The sequence below is a fragment of the Rhyacophila brunnea genome, unplaced genomic scaffold (assembly GCF_057557595.1).
Source record: "Rhyacophila brunnea isolate RB1 unplaced genomic scaffold, BYU_Rbru_1.0 scaffold_4, whole genome shotgun sequence".
In the NCBI taxonomy this organism is placed as follows: Eukaryota; Metazoa; Arthropoda; class Insecta; order Trichoptera; family Rhyacophilidae; genus Rhyacophila; species Rhyacophila brunnea.
In genome coordinates this window covers 40,864,920-40,889,438 of record NW_028233068.1, presented here as the reverse complement: position 1 = coordinate 40,889,438, position 24,519 = coordinate 40,864,920, and the positions used below count along the sequence as shown (strand labels likewise).

The 24,519-nt window shown below is 32.8% G+C and overlaps 1 protein-coding gene across 11 annotated transcripts in view; it reads left to right on the top strand.

Moving 5' to 3' along the window:
• The first annotated feature begins 344 nt into the window (after positions 1-344).
• Positions 345-24,519, top strand: part of RhoBTB (Rho-related BTB domain containing) — a 64,535-nt gene continuing 40,360 nt past the window's right edge. For 4 of the 11 annotated variants that reach the window (XM_085954956.1, XM_085954963.1, XM_085954961.1 and 1 more), the window contains exon 1: positions 15,574-15,869. Coding sequence is in view for 3 of the 11 variants with exons in the window: in XM_085954964.1 (XP_085811090.1) it covers positions 383-385 (3 nt within the window). In the remaining 8 variants the exon portion in view is untranslated. Of the gene's footprint in view, positions 835-15,573; positions 15,870-24,519 lie in introns of those variants that run through there. The other 7 variants (XM_085954964.1, XM_085954962.1, XM_085954965.1 and 4 more) reach the window with 4 other exon arrangements.

Below are 24,519 nucleotides of genomic sequence, written 5' to 3'. Positions count from 1 at the left end.
CATTTAAATAGGTACCAATATGCAAAATATGTTTCTTTCAATTATAATAGTATTATTGTTTAACAAGAAAACACAGTAAATAAAATAATACTTTCCCGTATTAAAATTCACCCAAGGAATAATTGTTTGTACTGTCTCGAAATGTAGGTACCTACTTAGAGATAAAAAAAACTTGTGTTTACTAAGCAGTTGCATATTATTAAAATGTATCATGGAATAAGAAAAGTTCAAAAAAGATGCGCGTATGTATCATCCATTCAGATTATGTTTACATAAAAAACGTACACATTGAGGTGTAGGTATAAGCCGAGCTATAAAAGACGGGCTTTGAAAATTTTTACATTAGTCGTTTACCAATATATGATAGGTTCGGATATGTCGGATGGTATATAAGAATATGCTCTATCGTACTTATTTTAATGATAATAATTGGAAGATGAATTTCTCAGTTTGTGCTTACTGATATTTGTTTTCTAAATTTTAATTTAAAAACTGGCGGTTGTGTTATTAGTTTGTGTTTACGCTAAGTGTGTTATATTAAATTGCAACAGTGTTATCAATTGTTTATTAATGTGTTAAAATCTTCTTCGTTAAATACTGTTTTCAACAAATTTATTATTATCAAAGTGTGAAATGTCGTTTCAAATATTATTGAATATGCCTCATTCCACGGTATCATTATCGTTGTTATGCATTCTGTATGCCGTTGGGTGCAATGACACTCAATGCTATACAAGGGACTCTCGCAACTTGACGAGGCAATGTTCAAAAATATTTGAAATGTATGATTACACCCAAACTAATGATAAATTTGTTGATTACTATCCCAAAAATGTAAGTTATATTTTTATATTTATCTTGATTATTTAAGTAATTATATACGTACCGTTTTACAGTTCTTTGAATAAAATGAAATATTCTAACGAAAAATATGAAAAAAATTACTGCGTTATATTTCCTATACTTATTATTATTTTAAGAATGTATTAGTTATAACTCGAAAAATAACCGATCTTATGTAACTAATTACAATATTTATAAACGTTAAATAACGTATGTATGCATGTTTATCGAATTATCTCTTAATCCACCAATACATTGACTATATTATCAGAATTGTTCGTTAAAGTAAGAGGTGTAAACAAAGACAAAAGCATTCTTTTTAGAAAAAAAAAACGGTGAACAGATTTTAATTAAGTATGTACATTATAAGTACAAAGATTTCAATAAAACTAGTTTTTCACACTTCACGTGGATTGAGACAATTATGTCGTTATTTTTAATATGTAACCAAATCGAGAATTTAAATCGTATACATATTATTTATACCCGATAAACTGGGCGTGAAAATGCGAAAAAGGCAATTAAACAATCCATTTCTGAAGTAAATATGGTAAAAAATTGTCCGTGTTCCTTCAAGCCAGGGAACTCAGAAATAAAATAATTGTTCTGGGCTTCAAGTTCTTTACCGTTCACACCCATATTACGTTGATACACTGACCACATGCCTATTTTCTGACTGACTTAGTTCTAAATTTCATAAGCACAGCATTTTAAGATGGGGAGGGGTGGGGTGCCTAAAATATTATAATTAATCAACGCTCCTGTACTTTTTTTTTATTTAGAACTACACCGCTGTATCTACTACAGTCGGTGCCAACAATCTTGCACATTATGAAATCCATCATAATGATAAAAAGAAAGGACACATGTATACAGCCTTGCTTGACTCCTGCCGTGATTTCAAAAAGGTCGAAGGCCGTCCAGCTCTGCTCTCACGCTTCCCCAGACTCTATTTTTCTTTTACGCATATGACGCAATCGATTCGTTAGAAAATTTATAAGGGGGCTCGAAATAGTTCAAGCCGTGCGTATTTATCATAAATGAAGTATAAAATATTCGTGTCTGGAAAATTGTACGTACGCAGTTCGCCTTATCACACTTCATTGTGAAATGTTGTATCGGAAATATATGGCCGTATATTAAAGACAGTCCAATCTCTTTGGGTCGTCTAGTACCGACATAAGATTCATGTCTAAATAAAAAACGGTTCTTGTCGGTTTACATTTTACGTTTACAGGAAGCTAGCAGCAAACAAATTTTTAAAATGCCCGATATACTGGATTATTTGTTAGGTTAGGCTAGGTTTTCATTCTTGTATACACGAATTTTGCCAAAATCACATATGAAAATTTAATTAATGTTCATATTGTATCTAATAAAATTGGAGACCGTATACTATATGGTCATCTACTACTGATAAGAAAGCTCACGGCGAATTGTGCCACGGTGAAATGTTTTACGTACAATTCACACGTAACCAAAATATTATCCCAAACAAATAACGTCATACCATCAACAGTGCTTATAATAACATAACACAACCACTCAAACAGATAGGTACCTACTTGTACACAAAAAAATAAACCACTAATATTATAATGTTTCATCACTCTAAACTGTTATAATAATACTATTTTTACTAACAGGATGTGATTCTAGGAAAGAGGATGATATTTTTTTTAGAAGTTGGTACTTGGTTTAAATGTATGTTTCTTTTTTTATTGTGGGGGCCTCAAAATAAGCCAGTGCCTCGGGCGTTCACGTCCTCAAACTCGCCAGTGCGCTGTACTTAGTGTTTGTGTAGCTGTAGATAGTGTTTTATCATGGCGACAGATTTCATCATTGTACATTGGACACCATAGCCCAGAATAATCCGCCAAACAGAGTAATTAAGATTGACAATTTTATGTCTTCTCGTAGTCCACGAGGCAGGCGATAATAATTATGTATATTCACATAGTATAAGATATTCCATATCTGAGTAGGTTAAAGTCACCGATGAACAAAATAATGGTATTACAATATGTAATAAAATAAAACAAAGGAAACATTAGTAAGATCTATTTAAATCCATCGTAAAATTAATTATTTCTTAAAAAAAAACATAATTGTGCATTGTATGGCATGACATTATATTTATTTTATTATACACGAACAATGAAGGTCGAATTGTCATGTATTTATTATTTAAACAAGTTTATATGAAAGGAAATATTATTTGTATTCAATTTGCGTGCATAATAATATGAAGATATAATTTTATTGAAATTGCTATTCCGTATATAACTAGGTAAATTCTAAGCTCTATTTTTACAGTTACCCAAAATGCAAAAACTAAAAATGATGTTCATATAATAAAATGACGTAGGCACCTACCTATTATGTCGCTTTGTGAAATGTCCATATTTGATTTTCCGGAGGCTCGCTAAATGATTTTCAACAAAAGAAAATTGTGTAGGTGTTACACAAATCTTGGCGCCTTTTAGTAATCTCAGTCGTGTTTTTATTTAGCATTACTTTGATAAGATGTTAATTTGTTTAACCAAAGATAAAAAATAGAGCTACTTATTTCATTATTATACCTACACCTACACATTTTAATGATTAGAAGCAATGCAATGTTTAGATAGTTTTTATAATTATAATGTAATAATAGAGCATCTAATATTTCTACCTACTCGTTTTTAATATAAAAGTCTATTAATAAAATATATGCACTATATGTATTTTATAAAAACGAAGAAATGAAACGTCAAAATACTTATTGTTGTTATATATCAGGGGTGGCGAACCTATGGCACGCGTGCCACAAGTGGCACGCAAGATGATTTTGCATGGCACGTGAATGTTTCATTTTGAAGAGAAATGAAGTGTAAATACGTAGATATATAATACTATATTAAAAAATAATGACGACATAGCCATGCGTATTTTCTTCGGTTTTTCATAATATGTTTAGGTACCAATCGTTGCGCTAACGGAAACGATGAAATTCATGTATAAATAATGACAAATCGCATTGTATAAAAATTTGCGGGCAAATCATTACGTTTAATGTAATCGTACCCTTGCATAGGTCGGTCTTTAGAATTGGGGAATTAAATATAAAAATATACAATCAACAAACCTTATGAAATTAATTATCGGCAGTCATTCAAATATATTAACTGTTTTTTATTTTACCTCAAACATAATCTCTAAAAATGGTAAACCGCTCAGTGACGGAGAATATAATAACATGAAAGAAGAGTGGTTTAAATGCTTCCACGATGACTTTGAGTAATTTGAAAACAAGGAAAAAATATTCTTTGAATAAACTGTGTATATATCTGATACCTCCACGTTTATACGTGTATGGAGGACCCGTTTAGGGTAAAGTACGAGCGAAGATATGGATGCCACATTCATGTTTCTTATAGTCCGCCAAGCCAAATGTCCGTCTATCGCCGATCGATGAATAAAATGCTCTGTATTTATTAACTAAAAATGTAAAAAAATACTAGATGATTGAGATGAAGGTTGGTCACGCAGGATTAATATTTATAGTCGTAATTCGAATATTTCAAAAACCATACCCAATGTTGTTTCTTTTGGGCTCGATTCCTCCGAAATCGCTGTAACTCTCGACTACCTGGCTAAAAGGTGACTTGGACGACCCTTAAAGTAAAACCCAAGTAAAGGCGTGAGCGTTCAGGGGTAGATCGAGAGGGACAGCGATAAGGCTGAAAAGGGGACATAACGGGTGGTGCGAGCGGCCAGGTCAGTAAGCCGAAGCCTTTTGATCCGTGATGGACTTCGTGTCCCGCTTAAAATCGACTTCGCGAAGAATATAATTTGTTGTTGTTTACCTACTTTTTAAAACGATTTCTGTATCGACAGGAATCGATCCGGTTAGTCAACACGTATTTACTACATACCAACTGTCCATGGCAGTTAAGTGACGTGAATTTTGATTTGCTGGCTACACAAGGCGCCCAGAGGTATCTAGATAATTTAAAAATCGAGAAATTAGCTTAGATAACTCTTCTATAAATAATAGTGTAGCCGTGCGATCACTGCGAATAAAAATATAAATGAACCTACTCGTGAAAATTAAATTAATATTCTGCAAACTTTAGACCGACCATTAATCTCGAATGTGCATGTAACTTTATAAACTGTGTAAAACTTAATAATTGTGTCCTGTGTGTTGTGTTGTGTATGTAACTGTTTGTGAACCATAATTAATAATAAAAACCGTTGACCTTTGTGTCGATTAATTGGTGCGTTCATCACTTTTACCATCCCGGCATCCTATATTAACCCAACTGTCAAGACCTAACCTTACACTGAATGTGCTCTACCAAACCAAACCCAGCTTCGATTGACCGCCCTGAACGATTTACCATCACTGAGCTAGTCGAAGGATGGAAGCTGGTCGTGTGACTGACACGTATCGATCGACGGCGCTCTACCGAGGGCGTCATTAACGTCAGGTCGACCGGAGGGTTGAGCGCGGAGGTTGGATCGGGCTGTGCGGACCCGACTCCCCTCCCTACCCGGACTTCCGGGGTGTCATATCTATATGTATAATATATAATATATATATGTATATATAAAAATATGCTAGAAATACGGTGAAAGATAGAATATCAATAACTCAATTGTAATTTGTAAACCTTTTTAATAGAATTATTAACTATTTTTTTATAAAACTTAAAAAAAAAATCGCCTTAAAAAACTGCTTGGCACGTCGGACAGTTGAAAAGTATGATTTGTGAAATTTTGGCACGCGTACGTAAAAAGGTTCGCAATCCCTGTTATATATTATATAATATATACTATTTGAGACTATCAAGGTTGTTTGAATATTTTTGGATTAACACCACATGTTTTTCTCTCGTCTTTCCTCAACCTTTCAATTTAATTTAATTGGTCTCTTATTTAGTGACACAATAAATTAGATAATAATTGGTTGTACAACGTTGTCGATATTATTAAATTTAATGGTCTTAATTATTTCTTAACCTACTTACGAAAACCAATAATTAATTAGGTAAGTCATTGAAATGTGACGTTTGAAAAATGATCATTTTTTACGTTTTTGAAACAGTTAGACATACCTAATAACACTATTAAATAGAGAACAATAAAAATGCTTGATACAGCTTTTAATTATTATAATTTTTATATTGAAATTGCGGCATTCATATTGAAAGAGTGGAAACATACTACGATTCTGTGACGCTACAGCCGGGGCCCGTATTGCCAAACCCTATTTGTTACGCGACCACGCAGCTGAGTTGTCGCTGCACAGACCGAAGCAGCCTTTGGCGACCTTATTTCAACACTAATTCCTAAACAAAGTCCGTTGCCAAACCCTACTCACCATCAGTACATCGCTATATGTAGGGTTTTGCAGATACGTTTCAACTCTGCCAAAATAAAATGTATTGCTAAATCCCACTCACACACATGGGAACATACTGAAATTATATTTTTATTGGTATCGTTGACAGTTTTTTTTTAAATTACTTGATGAAATTGATTGCGTTATGAGAAAAGGTAAATACGTAAAAAAAAAACATTCACACCCTCATCTCTATCCAAAAAATGGTGACAATTATTTTAGATATATATTTCGATACCACAGTTCAATAGGGAAACAACTCAAATTTTAAAGGTTTTGAGTTAAGAATGCCATTCGATGTAGAAAAGTCTTATCTTTATAGTCAAAAACGTCTTCAATGTGTCATAAAATCGAATAACCCTTTCTGAGATTAAACAGTAATTCCGTTATATAATCAAATTTATTGGTTAATTCCTTATTAAAATGTACAATTTCATTGTGCATTGGTGAATTCCACTAAATTGAATATAAAAAAACATACACGTTTAACGAAATTAAGGCTTTAATATTAAAATGAGAATTACTTCAAAAAATTCAAACGCCATTATCTTGGAACAAGGTTTTATGAGTTGTTCCCCTATTGAACGGGGTATCGATTTGTAAGAAAACAAAAGATACTTACTTTGAAATGAGTGAGTACTTACTTGCCTACAAACTTACTTTGACTAATGTTTATTTATCCGTATTAATTTTAATTTACATTAGGAAAATTTCAAGTTTATATTAAAAATTTTAGAAACGAAATTAGGGCTTTTTATAACATGTCTGTACCTCGTAATCCCGGGATTGAATTTTGTGGTGGATTACAATTCTTCTAAAATATGAGATAATTAGTTAAATGATATCAATTCAATAGACTTTGGTTATTTTTTCTGCCCCCAATTTAGACCTCCGGGACCTAAAAATTAATAATTGTCAAGGACTCGATAAATGAAGCATATTACAATTTATTTTATGACAAAGTCTGCTTTACACCATTTTCTGTACTTCGGGTTGAAAAGATTTTATTAATAATTTTATTCATGGTATGTGTTGTGAATTAAAAATACTGGAAAATTTCAAAGTTCTTGTATATTTTCTACACTGCACGTCATAAATGAAAATTTATTTTTCTTTTTTCTGTGCCATATCTGTTATCGGTCGAAGATGATGATTTTGGTCAGCTTCTCACATACTTTAATGTAAATTTTGAGTCTGAAATATTGGAGATATTATAATTGGATGAAATAATAATTGATTTTCGAATAAACCCCATAAATATATAGTATTATTAAAAAATGTTTTTTTAATAATGTTTTTATAACTTTGGGGGCGGTATGTAAAACCGTCCGGCCATACGGGAGAACATAAACATAGTGCAAAGTGGGTTACATTCTGAGTGAGGCGGTAACTAGGCTTAATTCTCGAGTGTGGATAAAATATGGGATAATGTGTGTTATATACATATAATACAGGTAAATACGTGTTAAATAATATGTACTTATATTATTTTCAATAGTTACATAAATGTAACATAATATACATTAACCTTAGTCACGTAAACGAAAAACGCATTCAATATTGATAATATTTGAGGACAGTCGGCGCTTTTTGTGTTTCTTCCATTTTATAGCATGACCATCATAAAATTCTTGTCTATGACGACTCGCTACCTTATCAGATTATTTGTGGGCCCTACCAATAAAACAGCACCTTACCAACGTCAGGTAATTCGTTCAAAGCGTATTGGTGGCAACATAAATTTAATAAGCAGGTACCAAATAAATAAAAACCGTTGTCTGACGTCGCGTTTCAGGGATTTAAATTAATATCAGTGCGATTTTGTTTTGACCGATTTGGGATTTCACGAGTCTTCTCCAGAAGAAACCGGTTCATTCTAGATCTCATATTATTGTAATATTTTTGGGACAATCTCAGCAAATTGCCGTTCAGTTTTAATCTAAAAAAAATCTTCATATGAAGTCGGCATATTAATTTGAATCTAGGTAACAAATAGGTACTTATTAGCATATACATTCCATTAATGGTGAGAACTAATACTGTTAAAAGTTTAAATACAGGAAATACATAACAATATTATAAATATATTAACTTTAACGGCTACTTTGTAATAAGTACTTAGTATAATTTTATAAACAACTATTAATAATAATTATTATTAATTATTCAGGTTATTACAATGCAGTTAGGTTCTATAAATACGAAAGTACTTGTTTATTAATAAACATAAAAACCTGACCGTGACTTTGTACAGAGCGTTTCAAGCCCGGTGACGTGATAAAAGTATATTTTATAAGATAAATGATTACCTATTTATTTTTCAAATATTATTACATTACATACTGATCGATTATATATATAAGTCCACTTTATATTACATATTATTATACAAATACAGTCTAAAAATTAATAAAAGACCCAATGAAATCGAAAAGTATATCAATTAAAATTGATTGAAATAAATTTCTCGCACGTATGTGCAGTGACGTCCCTAGACAAAATGCCGCCCCTAGGGAGTGCCAAAATGCCGCCACATTTATTTATACTTACAGTACTTTTTATCATCCTTTCATGACTCCAATATCTAAGAAATGTGTTGTATGGATACATTACTAACAAGATATATAATACCACTTAAATGCCATATTATCTGCTTCAATAAACAATATTGCGAGTCTACGATTTCAGATAGGTACATTTAAAAATACGCCTGACAAATTCCGAAACTCGCGAGTAACTAGCAAACATATTATTTGGATACATTTTAAATTATGTAAGTACCTATGTACATACCTATAATTCAAATATTATTTGAAAATCTGCACGTGTCATTGCTGTTCACCATGGACGTGACGTCCAAGGGCAACGGAAGTAAACAAGACATCGCGAACCCGACAAAAAATTAAATCCTGTTAAAAATTTTATAGTAGGTAATTAATACATTTTGTTTCCAACCAGTGAGCTGAATTTTTGAGTGGAAATATATTTCCGTTATTACTACGTTTAGGTAGCTATTTCTGTATATAAATAAAGATTATCCTAGATTTGCCGCCCTTCGGGTAACTGCCGCCCCTAAGCGACGCTCAATCAGCCTACCCCCACGGGACGTCACTGCGTATGTGCCTATAATATGATAGGGAGGTTTGATAAGTAAGATAAATGGCATGGTCATGATGGCATGACATCCGACTATTAAAAAAATCGTTAACCACTTTTCCAATTTGTCAGATAAGAAAATATTAAGCTTCGGTTGGGTATATTATTTAGTTTATATTTGACAATAAGACGAACGCAGTTTTTTTTTTAGAATTGGAAAAAAATGAGTCGTTCGATTGATTGATTCATATTTTTTTCTTACGGGAAAACGGATACCCTCATCAAAGCCAAGTTAGATTCAGTTTTATGCAAGTACGACCTATCATTTAAATCCATTCATACCGTCAGTGTATTTTTTAATTTAAATGATATTGGCGGAGCTGTAAAGATGAACACCGACAACACCGTATTATATTATGCCAAAATTAGGTGAGAACTGAAGAAAATTATATGAAAAAGATACAAATTCTTTTGGCCGACTCCAGATTTAAAGTTAAATAATATAAACGGGGGTTGGGGATTTGTAAAGTGATCAATTTAATACTGAAAATTCATTCTTTAAGAGTTGGATATATCATTCATTAAAAATGGTATAAAAGCCTGTGAATATTGTTTGACTAGATGTGTCGAGCTACAAATAGCTTTTCTTGGAAAATACATAATATAATTCCACCAGAAAATTATTGTTTTCTTTTTCGTTTACCTTACTTATCAATCCACCCTTGTGTATATTTTATCGTCTTTAGCGTGCTTTTTTTCAACATGGAAGAAAAATCGTTGCCTATTAATTGATACATGAGTAACATTTTTCGATAATAGGTAGGTACGAATTCATTAAACCCTTCTGTGGTTTTGCCATCCAAATCGCTGAAGCATGTACCTATCAGTTTGTCAATCTATTGTACCTTGCAAACTCAACGAACTATATAGGTAATCATATAGTTCTTCGCATTTTGTATGAAAATTACGAGACATGGGGGTCTTTTATGTTTTACTTTAATATGCTTATGCTTCATTTCTATAAATAAAGGTTGTCTTCAAAATATTTAATTAGGTACTATATTATATTATTTACTAGTATTATTTAAAATTGTGTTCACCTTAAAAAATGAATTTTCTTATTTTTCACCATTGCTTCGGTTTGTAACCCTCTCGAAATATATCCCGATCCACAGTTAGCAAACTCTGACTATACATCAGATACAAAATACCGCCTACAAACATTTTTTTTTTTGTTTCAAACTGTATGTCAATGCATGGCGACATCAGTCTTGGGTAACTGCTCCTGAGAGATTCCCAGTCATACAATATACTGATACTTCACATTTAAACTTATGGCCATTTAACGTGATACGGCCGATTAAGACCGGGTGTGGAGCCGGAGCGTACCATGTGGGAGACGCAGTACTTTTTTTATGTTTGACTCCCGTGAAAAAAGAAAATCGTTTTGATATTTTTAAACTTGGAGAAAAAATCTAGAACTTAAAGAAATATGAATATTCGTTCCAGGTACAAGTGGCCCTCGACTTTCAAACGTAATTGGTTCCTGAAACTGTGTTCCAATTTTGAATGTTCGAAAGTAGCGGGATGTAAAAAACCATAATAAAGTGCACTTTTAAATACCTATTTATTTATCAATGGGTATTATAAAATTAACGAGGCGTATTAGCAATCATACAACATATAGCAATTACATAACAAAAAACGACGCTAATCATACAGACAGCAACAATTATGTGAAGAGATCTTCACGCCTGCAGTAAGACGCCGCAAATTTTCAAAAAGCAAGACAATTTGGCTTTGTGGCGACCAGGTCGGACGGCCTGATGGGCCCAATAGCTGGTTGGATTGACTTGAGCATCTCTTCCTTTTCGGAGCACATTCTCGGACATTCCCAGAGGATGTGGTTTGCATCTTGTTTTTCTCCGCCGCATGGACATGACGTCGGGTAGTAAGTCCAAGCTCGAGCTTGACAGCGAACCCACCATGGTTTGTCAAAAAATTGACTTATCTTCTGACTTACCTCATTCTGAAATAATTCTTAAACGCAACATTTTTGGATTGGGGGAGTACCTCAAACATTATCCGTGACTTTTTTATGTATCGCTAAACCACTCCTAAGCAACACATGAGCTGCCTACACCCACGGGACTACACTGCATTTTTGTACTATTGTAGTTAGGGAATCCAATACCGAGCAAAAATTCTGATCCCGGGATTACGGGATTACAATTTGACAATCCCGGGACTGGTCCCGGGATTGTCATTTTTTCCCATTGTTAATATAAAAATTTTATATTTACAAATAACATTGATAAAATCGGTCAAAAATAAATCTAGTATAATTTATACTATTTAAGGCATTTATTGTTAATATTGTATACGTTCAATCTTGGAAATAGGTACATAAATTTAATGGAGTAAATAATATTCTAATAAAAATAACAATGTGAATTTTATATGAGATTGCTATTTCTGATAGTAAAGACTTAATGAATGGGTTAGCGAGATTTAAAATAATAAAGCAAATCATGATGTACTTATGGCCTTTCCGCTTCAAAAATCTAGTCAGTCAGCCAAATATGAAACTGCCGTAAAATGTATGAGATCATGGTGGAATTACTTTGTTAATAGTGCGAAGCATTGTGTTTTTCCAATCTTTCTCGTTTTTATTAATTTATGTGAAAAAATAAAATGAATCGGCAACTTACACATGGGTGTAAATCAAACTTCATTCAAACTCTGTTTATTTATAATGTAGTTATTTGTTATTAAAAGTATTTTTTCTGTTATATTTTCGTTTTTATTTTATTTTCCATAAAAATTGTTAAATAAATCAATCCTGAAAGCTTCGGGATTATGTTTATCAATCCCGGGATTCATAGGTATCGAAAATAGCTCGGGATCCCGGGATTGGAATCCCTAATTGTAGTGATGGCAGTTTAAAAGTCGTTAGGTAATGGATATCCAGGCAGGGATTATTAGTTTTGTTTGTCTGATTATAATATTGAGTAAGTATATTATTAATGACTTTACGGAAACCGACGTAGATAGGTACCTACTTACAACATAGCCAATAAAATTGTTTTATTGGTACATTAATATTTAAATATATTTATATAACTTAAATGATTATGCGGGTACGGCGGCTTTTAGAGTCAGCTGTCATTTTGTTTTGTTGTGGTTACCACGTTCACAAGCATCTTTTATTCCAATCATTATTACGCAAATTACGGAAATCGCATATTTAGCTTTTTAATTTCGAGGAAAACAATATTAAGTATTTAAGTACAATCGGCAGTTAATACACCAGGCACCGGGAAAACATTCTAAATCATAAAACTTACAATAAACAAGAAATTATTTTTGTTTGAACTCTTTTCGATAATTATTTTCTAAAAACGATTAGAAGATTCCATTTTTCACGCTTTGTTTTCGCTCATAAGCGGAGCACACGGGCCTCCACATAGACTTCATTTTATATTAATATATTTATTTATGAGAAGTGGCCGTTAGTCATTCGTTCAACTCATTAGGTTGTTGCTGCTTGCCAATACACATTGACAGAAAATAAATTTAAATTGTTGGTAGGCGCGCGGTTCAAATTCGCACTCACGGTGTCTGAAATAGGTAGTCTACCAACTATCCCACTGTAGATCCAAAACAGTAAGACGTGGTAATAGTTTCACGTATGAAAAAGTTTTTCTTAAAGTAGGTATCCATCCAAAGCTAATGTTTAAAAAAAATCAATGTAAAATTTTGCTCTTAATTTATTCAATTATTTAAGTTTGCGTTAATTCACTATTTTGTGGATTCACAATATAGTGGCGGTAATAATTATTTATTTAAGAAAACAAAACATTATGGACATAATAAATCAATATTCAGGATGTTCACAACATGAGATTTACATTATAACAAATATTATTCACACAAGAGAGAAGAAAATAATAATAATAATAATAAAAACATAAACAATTTTATACAATAAAATATAGTCTCAAAAATAAAATGCAAAGTACATCATTGAAAATGTCTATGTCTTTAGGGAGCGCATTTACTTGTCTTGCACGCCTCGCTAATGGTGCCTGGTAAGCTTGACACGAGGAAACAGTTCTGACCCAGAATAGGTCATATAAATTTAATTTTTTTAGGACACCAGGATTGGAAACCATCCCCGTGACAGCAGGCAAAAATGTTTCAAGAGCAGATGACCTACGAGATTCGAGAGAGTGAAAAGTGATCATTCCTTGTAGAAAGGCAGTCGGAAAGTAATCGTTTGACGAATTATTAAAAGGAAAATAGTTATGTCTTAAAATAAAGACATCGAAGAACGTATATTATTTTACGAATAATCGTTAATAACCATTCGTCCAATCCATTGGGTGTTTGCTATGGACCAAACATATTTAGAAAAACAGAACTATCGTGATCTTTGTCAGATACCTACTGGATTTAAACTCTACACTGTGTCTTCCATAAGAGAACAAAGATCTTACTGGACTGTAAAGCAATTGGTAAAACGTCCGGAGCTTCAAATATTGTTTTAATAGAAATTAGAAAATTTTAGAAAATATAAATGTAATCCTTATAATATATAAATCGACGAAATTGACTCTCACTATCCCCGAGTGGTTATGCGTCCCGCATTTCCCCCACAAAGGGGGGGGCTAGCAGGGCTCTAGCCTGGGGGCCCGGGCTCGGGAAGGGCCCGGCGTGGCGAGTCGACCAAATAAAGTGATATAAACACACATCACAAATTCTATCTAATATAAAAAAAGTCGCTATTATTCCTCAATATCGCTATTATTTAAAATTACGTGGCTGTGGCAATTAATTTTTAATTGTGTATCGATACTCCACAACTCCATAATTCAAATGGATGTATTAAAATATACAAAAAAAACACTAAATATACACATTAATTATATCGCGAACACCATTTTTTGGTACACCTACTGTAGAGCGTCACACTGCAGCGATAGGTAGGGATGCCGGCCAAAGATCCTAACCTGGGGGCCCGCTTCAGGATGTGGGGGCCATGGGCCGTCCCGAGTATTTTATTATTATTTATTATTTATTACTGTATTTTGAATAGGTAGGTAAGTTCGGGGCAATTGTTAAAAATACTTATTGACTACTTTAAATAATGGTTTTATTTCAAATAAAAATATATTCCTTAAATTAGTAACATAATAAATAATGTAGTAACTTAAACAATGACATTAATTTATATAAATTTGTTTGCGACTTTTTATTTCTATAAAAATGCTAAAAATAATAATACAAAATATATCTATTATTATTAATATTGAATACATGTAGAAGTAACTATTGAACTCAAATACAGAAGCTATTAAATTCGCGTAGATACAAAAAAATAACTCATGAAAAAGAAAACGATTTAAAATATTTGACAGAAAAGCGTAGAATTTAGATGGTTTTCGCACTGTCCGTTCAGCGGTTATTGCACCTTCAAAGCGGGCGGCGTTTCTAGTTGCTACGCTGAAAATCAGAAATGCTTCGCCGACAAATCGTAGAATCCTCGTAGCAATTTTCGGCTCACTCAATAGCAATCATTTTGCGAGACGATAATATCAAACCACATCTCTACCCTCTCATTATAATCCTTTTATATTAAATTTATAACATTGTCTTTAAATTTTCTAAATAATACGAAATATCTTAAGCCCAAATATATATTAATATATGTACTTATGTATTTTTTTAAAGCTGGGCGTGGTCGATTAATATTTTAAAACAAAAAGAAAATATGTCATACTATAAAGAAATATATAAGTATATATTTTATTTTTACTTGAAAAGGATTAATAAATAAATATATATATATATGTATATATAAATAGATTTGTTACTAATTATTGTATTATTAATTTGAGCAAATCATATTTTGTTTGCTTCTAAACATTTGTATGTATTCAATTGATTGTTATATAGATTTTCATTTATTTTCTGTAGCAAATCATAAATTATTTTTGTATAATTTATATAAAGTTTTTAATTTGATAGTTTATTCATAAACTGAAAGTCGTAGTAGGTATGTATGCAGGTGAGTATACAGTTGTAAAACAAAATTTGATTAGAGTCAGTTGAATTTAATTTATGAGTCGTTGTTATTAAACAGAATGTGAATTTATTGTGCTTGCCTCGAATGCTATTTGTATTATTTACTCAGAATTATTTAGCAGTATGCAGTATAAACGCGCATCATTCTCTCAATTGACAGTGTACAGAAGCACACCGATACGACCGTTTAGTTTAGCCTTTAGCACACAAGCATACCCTGTGCGCCAAACATCTTGGTCAGTCGCCGCAAAACAGTACACGTAAAAACGTCTAGGTACTGTTTAGGGATATAGGTACCGCAGCGTTATTTATTTTTCTCGCTCAATATTCTTTTATGTGAGTAATAATTTATTCAAAACCTCTCAAATCTAAAATGAAAAGGTGACTGTGAATTTCATTTGTGACAAGCTTGTCATTTCCACGCCGATTTGCGGGCTGAATTTCTCCTCACACGGTATGTATACTGTATTTTTTTTATGTCAAAATCATTGTTAATTTACTATGCATGATCGAGAAAAGTCTTAAAAATACAGTGAAATATACAACAAATCCACTTTAAAGACACTATGTGAGATTGTTTCAATTGTGGAAAGTGATTTTTCTTTATTTTGACACGACGCGACGTCGGTTTTCAGTGATAGCATTTTCCAGATTTTCCGATAATTGTGTTAGCGTTCGTTGTTTTCTGTTTTCAACATTGAATGATTCATACCAGCGCGAATTATGTATGATATTTAATAGGCGTATTAAAGAAAGAATATGTGTTAAAATTCTAATAAATCTAAACTTTCCCGTCTGTCAAAGTGAAATAATATATATGTATATATTATTATCCATGTTTGCATATTGTATTTTATCGGTTGCCCAGAGACGAGACGGGTCTATTATTATTTGAAAGCGAGATTTATTATTTCAGTGATTGGTTTATATTCTTGAAATATAAAGATGAGATTATGTTTTGCTACCATCGGCAACACGCGCTAATATTGCATGTTTGATTAGCATATAAACAGGTCAAGAATCCCGTCTCAGCGTACGTATAAGTAAATAGAGTGATGCTTAGCTATATATTGCTGTGAACATCATCACACGAACGGAAAGTGCTCAACAAAGCAGCTAGGAGCATTTCATTTACGAGTCGTAGTTGCGTATTTTTAGAATCGTCTGATTATGTTATTGAAGTTTGATTTGTAATTTTATGACTTTAGATTTTCCATTGTTAGTGATAATATTTGAGTATTTTTTGAAAGCCTCGCTGCGTCTGCGCAGTGTCGTCAGACGGTTTTCAGTGTAGCAATTATCCCAACAGAGCCGAAATAGTCCATTACGCCAGAGAATTTCGAGAATCATTCATTCATTTCTATAGAATCCTTTATACTTTTCTAGAACCCGTTAAAAAATATTCAAATCATTTTCTATTCAAATTTTAACAATCACAAAGATAAATATGCAGTACCAACCTAGATAGTCAATATATCTATACTATATATCGTTAATATTAAATTTATGACCAATTTATTTAATTGGGGTGAATGATCCGCCTACCTAGGGTACTTACCTACCGGAAAAATGCAATTTGAGACAATATTATATTGATAATTTACATTTTAAAGTGTTTTAATTAATCAAAACGTATCTAAAAACGTTAAAAAGATAAATAATTATTATTTAAAAACATAGATACTTTATGGAAAATTTAGTTTACTTATTTAGTTTTCACTTATACAGTGATAATATTTTTGAGTACCAATTCATGGTTTTAATGTACTTATTTTATATTTATTTTAAAAAAAACATCGATTTTTATTTTAAAAAAATGTTTATGTTATCCTTTTATTTATATCATATTTAATTTCGGTAATGTCACAATATTTAAGCTAGATTTGATATAAATAAAAAGGATTTCATATTATAATGTTTTTAGATACGTATTATTGATTAATTAATTACTTTAAAAATGTAAATTATCAATATACTGTCTCAAATTGCGAGCTTCGTATTTTTATTCTAGTTGCATCTGGTAGGCGTTGCATTCCCCCAGTGACGTCCCTAGACAAAATGCCGCCCCATTTTTTTATACAGTATTTTTTATCATCCTTTCATGACTCCAATATCTAAAAAATGTGTTGTATGGATACATTACTAACAAACTATATAGCTCCAAATCTAATTTTAATGCCATCTCTACTTCAATAGACAATATTGCGAATCCACGGTTTCAGATACATTTAAAAATACAAATGACAACTTTCAAAACTCGCGAATGACTGGCGAAAATATTTGGATAAATTAATTAGGTACTTATATACCTACATATAATTCAAATATAATTCTCAAATCTGCTTTTGTCTTTGGTGGTCATCAAGGACGTGACGTCCAAGAACAACGGAAGTAAAATAGACATCGCGAACCCGACAGAGAAAATACGGTCCTATTAAACCTTTTATGTTAATTAATACATTTTGTTTCCAATCAGTGACCTTAATTTGTTAATGGAAAGATATTTCCGTTATTACTAAGTTTATGTACCTATTTCTATATAACCTAATGATTCTCCTCGATTTGCCGCCCTTCGAGCAACTGCCCCCAAGCGACGCTTAATCTGCCTACCACCACGGGACGTCACTGTATTCCCCTGAAGTGTTTATACGTTTATCTCCTTAATTTTATTTGTAAACAACTTGTTTAATCATTATTTAAGGGAATGAGAAGGAAATCTCTAACACAATTTTATAAATACACCAATGAATGGTTGTTAATCCGACTTAGTCAAAAGCAAAACTATGAGGCAGGTATTAAATAAACAGCTAATTGTAGGTACCTACATTATTGAATATCTTCTACTCAATAAATTACGTTGTTTATTATATTTTGTAGCTTATCTATATGTGGGTACGTAACTTGACATTATCAGAAGCCGTATTTCCAAGTTAAAAATCATTACATATTTGCATATTATGCCAAAGTGTATGTAAGCACAAACTTACTACGTGTAGATAAATCTACATACACTAATTCGGATCTGAGAGTATCATTGTACCGTATGCCGAATAGCCAAATTGCAAACAAGTTATTTTATTGTTTTAATGCGAAACGATTTGTTGCAGACTGCGAGATGAAACAGAAACAACACAGTTGCAGATCGTAAATTCCAATTTCACGTCGGATGCTGTCTGCGCTGACCATAGATAGACGTAAACAAATAATGTTGCACATCTAGTAATGAAGTAGTCTATGGTCTCTCTTCACATCGCATGTTGGTTGTGTGCATAGAAATAGTTCATTCGCCACAACAACAAATTATTTTTGTTTACGCGTATCGTCCCACAGTAGCGTAGCCACGCCGAAATCAATAACACTAATTATTAGACTCCACAAACTACCAATACCTACATATTATTATAAAAATACTCAATATAATTATTTTCTTCCTGGTTATTTCATCAAAATGTCCTCTTTCGAAGCAAACCAGTTTGGCGCCGCGCCAATTAAATTGATGGTTTGGAAACCAAAACTAAACCAAATTACGGTGTCTTCCTAATAGATAAGTACCGCGTGTCGTCTCCTAATGGAGGTTAACGATCATCGAACTTTTATAGAAAATTATTAAGGCCATACCTCAGTTGAGAGACGGTCTCAAAAGATCGTCGCTAGGCGATGCGCGGATTGCGGGTCGCGGCTGCAAATGAGGCATGTCATACCAAATATAATTTGTCTTATAAATCCAACATGTGTCCATTTAATGTTCTGATTATTGTTTTATCAGTAACAATAATAATATATTCATTGACATGTTTTCTTTTTAAAGTAAATGGGTAACGTTTTAAGTCATCTTTACACGATTTAAGAATTATTACGGCCGTCGCCATCACGAAGCAAAATGACGTGTTTCCAGCTCTACATTCTCTCTCCGAATGGGAGCGAGTGCAAAATTTCGTCGCGCCCATGGTTGAAAACTATTTGCCGTTTCACTGATGAATCACCTTAATATCATACCGTCTTCCAGCTCAATCGGCCTTGTTACAGCCTCGCCTGTAAATGTCTCGTACGTAGATAGTCTACGTCATTCCAATAGCCCAATATCATCATCCCTTTACCAGGTAGCCGTATAATTACAAACTGCTGATTTATCAGTATCACTGAGGGTAATGCATACAAGACTTATAGCTTATTAAGTGGTTATCCACCGTTTGATCACTATCTGTCATGATACCTAACGTGACCATTTATTTTTTCGCTCATACCGGGACACCTAAAAAAGGTAGGCACCTCACACTTTCATACAAGACAATTGACAAGATAGTAATGTTTTTTCATGTCATATTAGGTTACCTATTTTATTTATTTATTTGAAGATTATCGGTAGGTATGTTTGAGTAGGCACATACAACGCTTGAGCTCCTACATATTTTTTAATAAGTAGTACATATTATTTTATTTTTTAATGAAAAGTACACACATGAAAATTTATCTGATGTTATATTTTCCGAAGAACAAATTTAATAGGTATATCTGGTGTTGATTTCAAAAACGAATGAAATTCTTGGCAGGATTTTTTCGAATTTACTTTTATAATTAACATTGCTTTAAGGACATCTACTTTCAACTGTGTTTTTTCACTCGTCTACAACTTATACATAAAAGAGAAGACCGTTTATACTGGTGGATTAGTGCCGGGCAGACATAAAATATAATATTCAATAATTATACGAAAATTTTTGTGTTCCAAATTATTGGCGCGTAAGTGTTTGAACAACTTCACCCAACGAGATTCGGTTAAAACATTCCCAGTGTTCCATTCAGACACTTTTTGTGTCTGTGAATTTGTGAAGTGAATAGGTAGGTAATCATCAAATATTTCTGTATCTTCGTCACAAGTTTCTTTCTTTTCGAAAACGGGACATTTTGGCGTCCCGAAGCTGTGTTCGGGGACACCGTGATACGCCGCCTGAAAACGGGACGTCTGGTCACATTAGTCATACCCCGTGCGCAATGCTGCTTATCTTTGGTGCATGATTGTAAAACTTCGTCAACATATAATTATAATTGCTTGCCACATTTACGAGCAATCATATATTATTATTGTGTAGTATTATTTGATTCAAACATAACTATAAATATATTTATTATGCATCTTATCTATTTACTCTATTTACGCAAATTTAATGAATAATTACTAGGTTTTTAGGCTTAGATTTCACTGTGAAGTAATTTCAGAGTGCCATATTATTTATAACCATGTTGTTTTTAATGAATGTTTAATCTGAAGTAAGGAGTCAGTGGATTGAACGAATGGATATCAACAGTAGTTAACAAGCCTATTAATTTAATGTACACTCTGTGAAGACATAATATATTATGTGCCCCACTAAGAAGGGAACATGATAATTATTTACCTTTATCTTTTCTAAGTATATAATTTTACCGAGGCTTTGACTGCGATCCGCTGTCATATCGCTTCTTCTCCTCTAAGTGGAAAACCGTTGTTCGGGGTCTATCTCCAATTCTCTTAAAAATACAATTTTTCCGTTCTCCCCAATACTAAGGCATACAGCTCCTCCGTTTCTTGATACCTTTCCTTTTTATGTTAATAATTTCAATAAAAAAGTAGTGACCCGACTTAGCCGCTGATTTTTAGCCTCCCCTCCCCTCCCTATGATAAAAAATCAAGAATTTCATGTCCATAAAATATTTACAATTTCTGTCTTAATTTGCTCTCTTATTAGCAACGCATAATCTGTCTACTCATACCCGACATCACTGATTTTAACTTTGTTTGATGATAGTCGAGCATTATTTTTGTAATTTTTTTTTAAATTTCCGATGAATCGGTTAGGTCATTTGCGTCAACGAAAATCAATGCTGAATAGAGAGATAAGATTATATCGTATACAGTTTGATATAGAATTACACTGATTGATCAAAGCGACAAAGTTGCATGAAAGGACATACTTGGAAAGATACCTACTTATTGTTTTGACTTTCACCGCCTTGCGCTAGAAAGAATTTTCCAAAGGTTCCACGGTTTCAGCATTTTTCTTAAGGGGACGTTCTACAGAATAGGCCTTGAGAATTGAAAATATGATTTTTTAACATGTGTTCCATAATATCTGGTCTACTAGTTCATATAAAAAGGTCGTGTCAAAGTTGTTTGTGTCAATAAATTTGCTCTATGACTCGATCCGACTCATATTTCATCAGGGCTGTCGAAGACATAAATCAGAAATATTTATAATTTTAAATTTTTATTTATAATATATATTATTAAAATTTTGTGCATCTAATGCCGGGTCCACACTGGCAACAAGTTAAGTTGCTGGCAACCTCGTTAGATTTTACGATAATTATGATGATTATCGTAAAATTTCTTAAGCAATTATGGTAAGTATCGTAAAATTTAATGAGGTTGCCAGCAACTTGTTGCCAGTGTGGAATTGGCTTAATATCCACTGTGGTTCACGTAGTGGCATGGACCTGGGGTTCACTAATTCAGGAAGACAACACCCATGATAGAATTTTTTCCAGTTTTGGTTGCATTATATTCCAAAACTCTTCTGTAAAATCGTTTCCGATTTTATACATGGAAATTTCTCGGTGTACATAGTAAACAAACCTACGAATAAAAAAAGACAAGAAGGAACATACTGATTCATCGTAGTAAAATCTGGCAATCAAATTCGCCATTTTGAAAAGCGACGATTTTGCATAAACAAATATCACGTGGTCTGTACGTGTGCGGCAAACTTCGAATGTGTTTGTAATTTTGTGTATTTTATGTTTATGTATCACGCATTGTCGGCCATATTTGCCGGCCTTTCTGATTGCCGTGATTTGTACACATCTTCATTCCTGTCTTTTTTTATTCGTAGAAACAAACAGTATTTTTTATTAATTATATGAAGTTGGCCTTGAATCTGTAATAAAATAATACACAATTAAAAGATTTTGAAATAGAAAAAAACACATTTCCAAGCTTTCAGCCGTGCTCACTCATGAATGTCATTCGTCATTTAGATAAGTATATACACATTTTGATGTCATCTTGCAAAGTGCGAATGTAATGTTTTCAAATAATTGATATGGATTAATTATACCATCGTATTATTTTCTCGAAATCATAAACATACTATAATAGTATTTGAGTATCAACCTATGTTCAATTTGAATTGGGTTATAATAATAATATACCCGTATATATATCAATAGTATGTTTGCTACAAAATCCACCCAAGTTATAAGTACGTACTTGCACAGGTTTGATTAAAAACTATGATGAAATTAACATTTTAAAAATAATTCATAATAATATTTTGACAGCCCTGTTTTCTGATCGGCGTACATTTTGCAGGTGTTTATAAAATAATAATAATGTTCAGCGGCAGACAATATCAATAATAATAATAATGTTTCTTGAAATAAAATCTCCGATGATTAGTGATTTTTGCGAAAAGATCGATTTAAATTAACGTACTTACGACGCCGAGGTCCTTTTTATACTAAATTATATTTGAATGTAGGGCTCTTCAGCCCCCCCTTAACCGGCACATTTTTGAGTTGGCAACAAGTAGAATAATTTATTATAGTAGAAATCCTTTTAGTAAACGCGTACTTTTAGTAAAAAAAGAAACTATTTTAGTTTATATCGAAAATACGAAATTGCTGTCATAAAATTGCGAAGATCTTCTTTTCAGGATATTTTTTATGTTAATGTAAACCAAAATAGCCGCCACTGCATTGGTCATCTCGCGTCGGTACAATTTATTTATAATTTGCTCGCAGATTCATTGTGGTAGGTTAGTGCCTTGCTGCAGTAAACTAACTGAAATACAAAGCATGCGAAACACAATATGAGTACGTATCTACCAGTCAGCCATGGCTAATTTAATAATAAACGTGAATAATTTATTTTAATGAAATATTCTTCGCAAATTGATTGATCAATATAGGAATCCGAGCGTATCTAATTTAGGAATCAGGGTGGCGGTTGGGGAGTCGGCCATTTAAATATTTTGGTGAACACGAATTGATCGTCAGATTTTGGGACACTAGTGCCTACTTTTAATATTACTCAATAACACACATCATTATATACAGAGAGTTACCTACCTAATTCGAACCACATCCAAATAAAATGTTTATAATGTCCACTTTGTTTGTTGTGTGAAGGTAAAATTTAATATGCATTGCAATAGATTATTGGTCTGACAACTCAGCGTGGGTTTAAACCACTACCAAGAATATTCTCTACTCATCGCCGTCGTCATCTCCACCAATATTGTTTGTTCTGCCAAGGCTGGCATCTTTAGTAGGTAACTCCTATACTAATCAGACTACCGCCGCTAATTTGACCATGACCCCCACAAAGGGGGGGCTGACAGAGCTCTAGCCTAGGGGCCCGGTCTCAGGAAGGGCCCGGCGTGGCGAATCAACCACATCACAAATTCTCTCGAATAGTAAAAAAAAGTCGCCTGCGGCGCTATTTATCTTCAATATTAGTATTATTTTAAATTATGTGGTTGTACGATACAATTTTTGATTTTTTATCGATACTCGACAACTCCATAATTCAAATAGATGAATTTAAATATACAAAAACACTAAATATAGGTACACATTAATTTTACCGCGTACACCATTTGGAAAACGCTACTGTAGACTGTCTTTATCTTTAGCGATAGGTAGGGGGCCCGTCAAAGATCCTAGCCTGGGGGCCGGCTTCAGGATGTGAGGGCCATGAATAATTGAATAATGTCCATTCCAAAGTTTTCTATCAGCAAACAATATGTTCAGTTTCAACGCAGATACTATAAAAAATATATTTGTTTCCGTAAAATCTAATACAAATCTCCGACCATTCTAGCATGAATTAGATTCCCTTAAAAAGATAGTTCTTCGAAAAATTGTAGGACACAAGCAAAAAGAAGGTGCCTAGAGAATAAGATGCAATAAAGAGCTATAGGTTATTACCGCATCTTAGTCTTTGTCAGGACGTTATGACTGAGGAACATGGCCTGGATGATTTGACTGTCGAACAGTCTACTCAACGGGTTGGCCACATTCCTCTCGACATTCTACGACACGCCTGTGGTCTGAGGCCTGTGGTC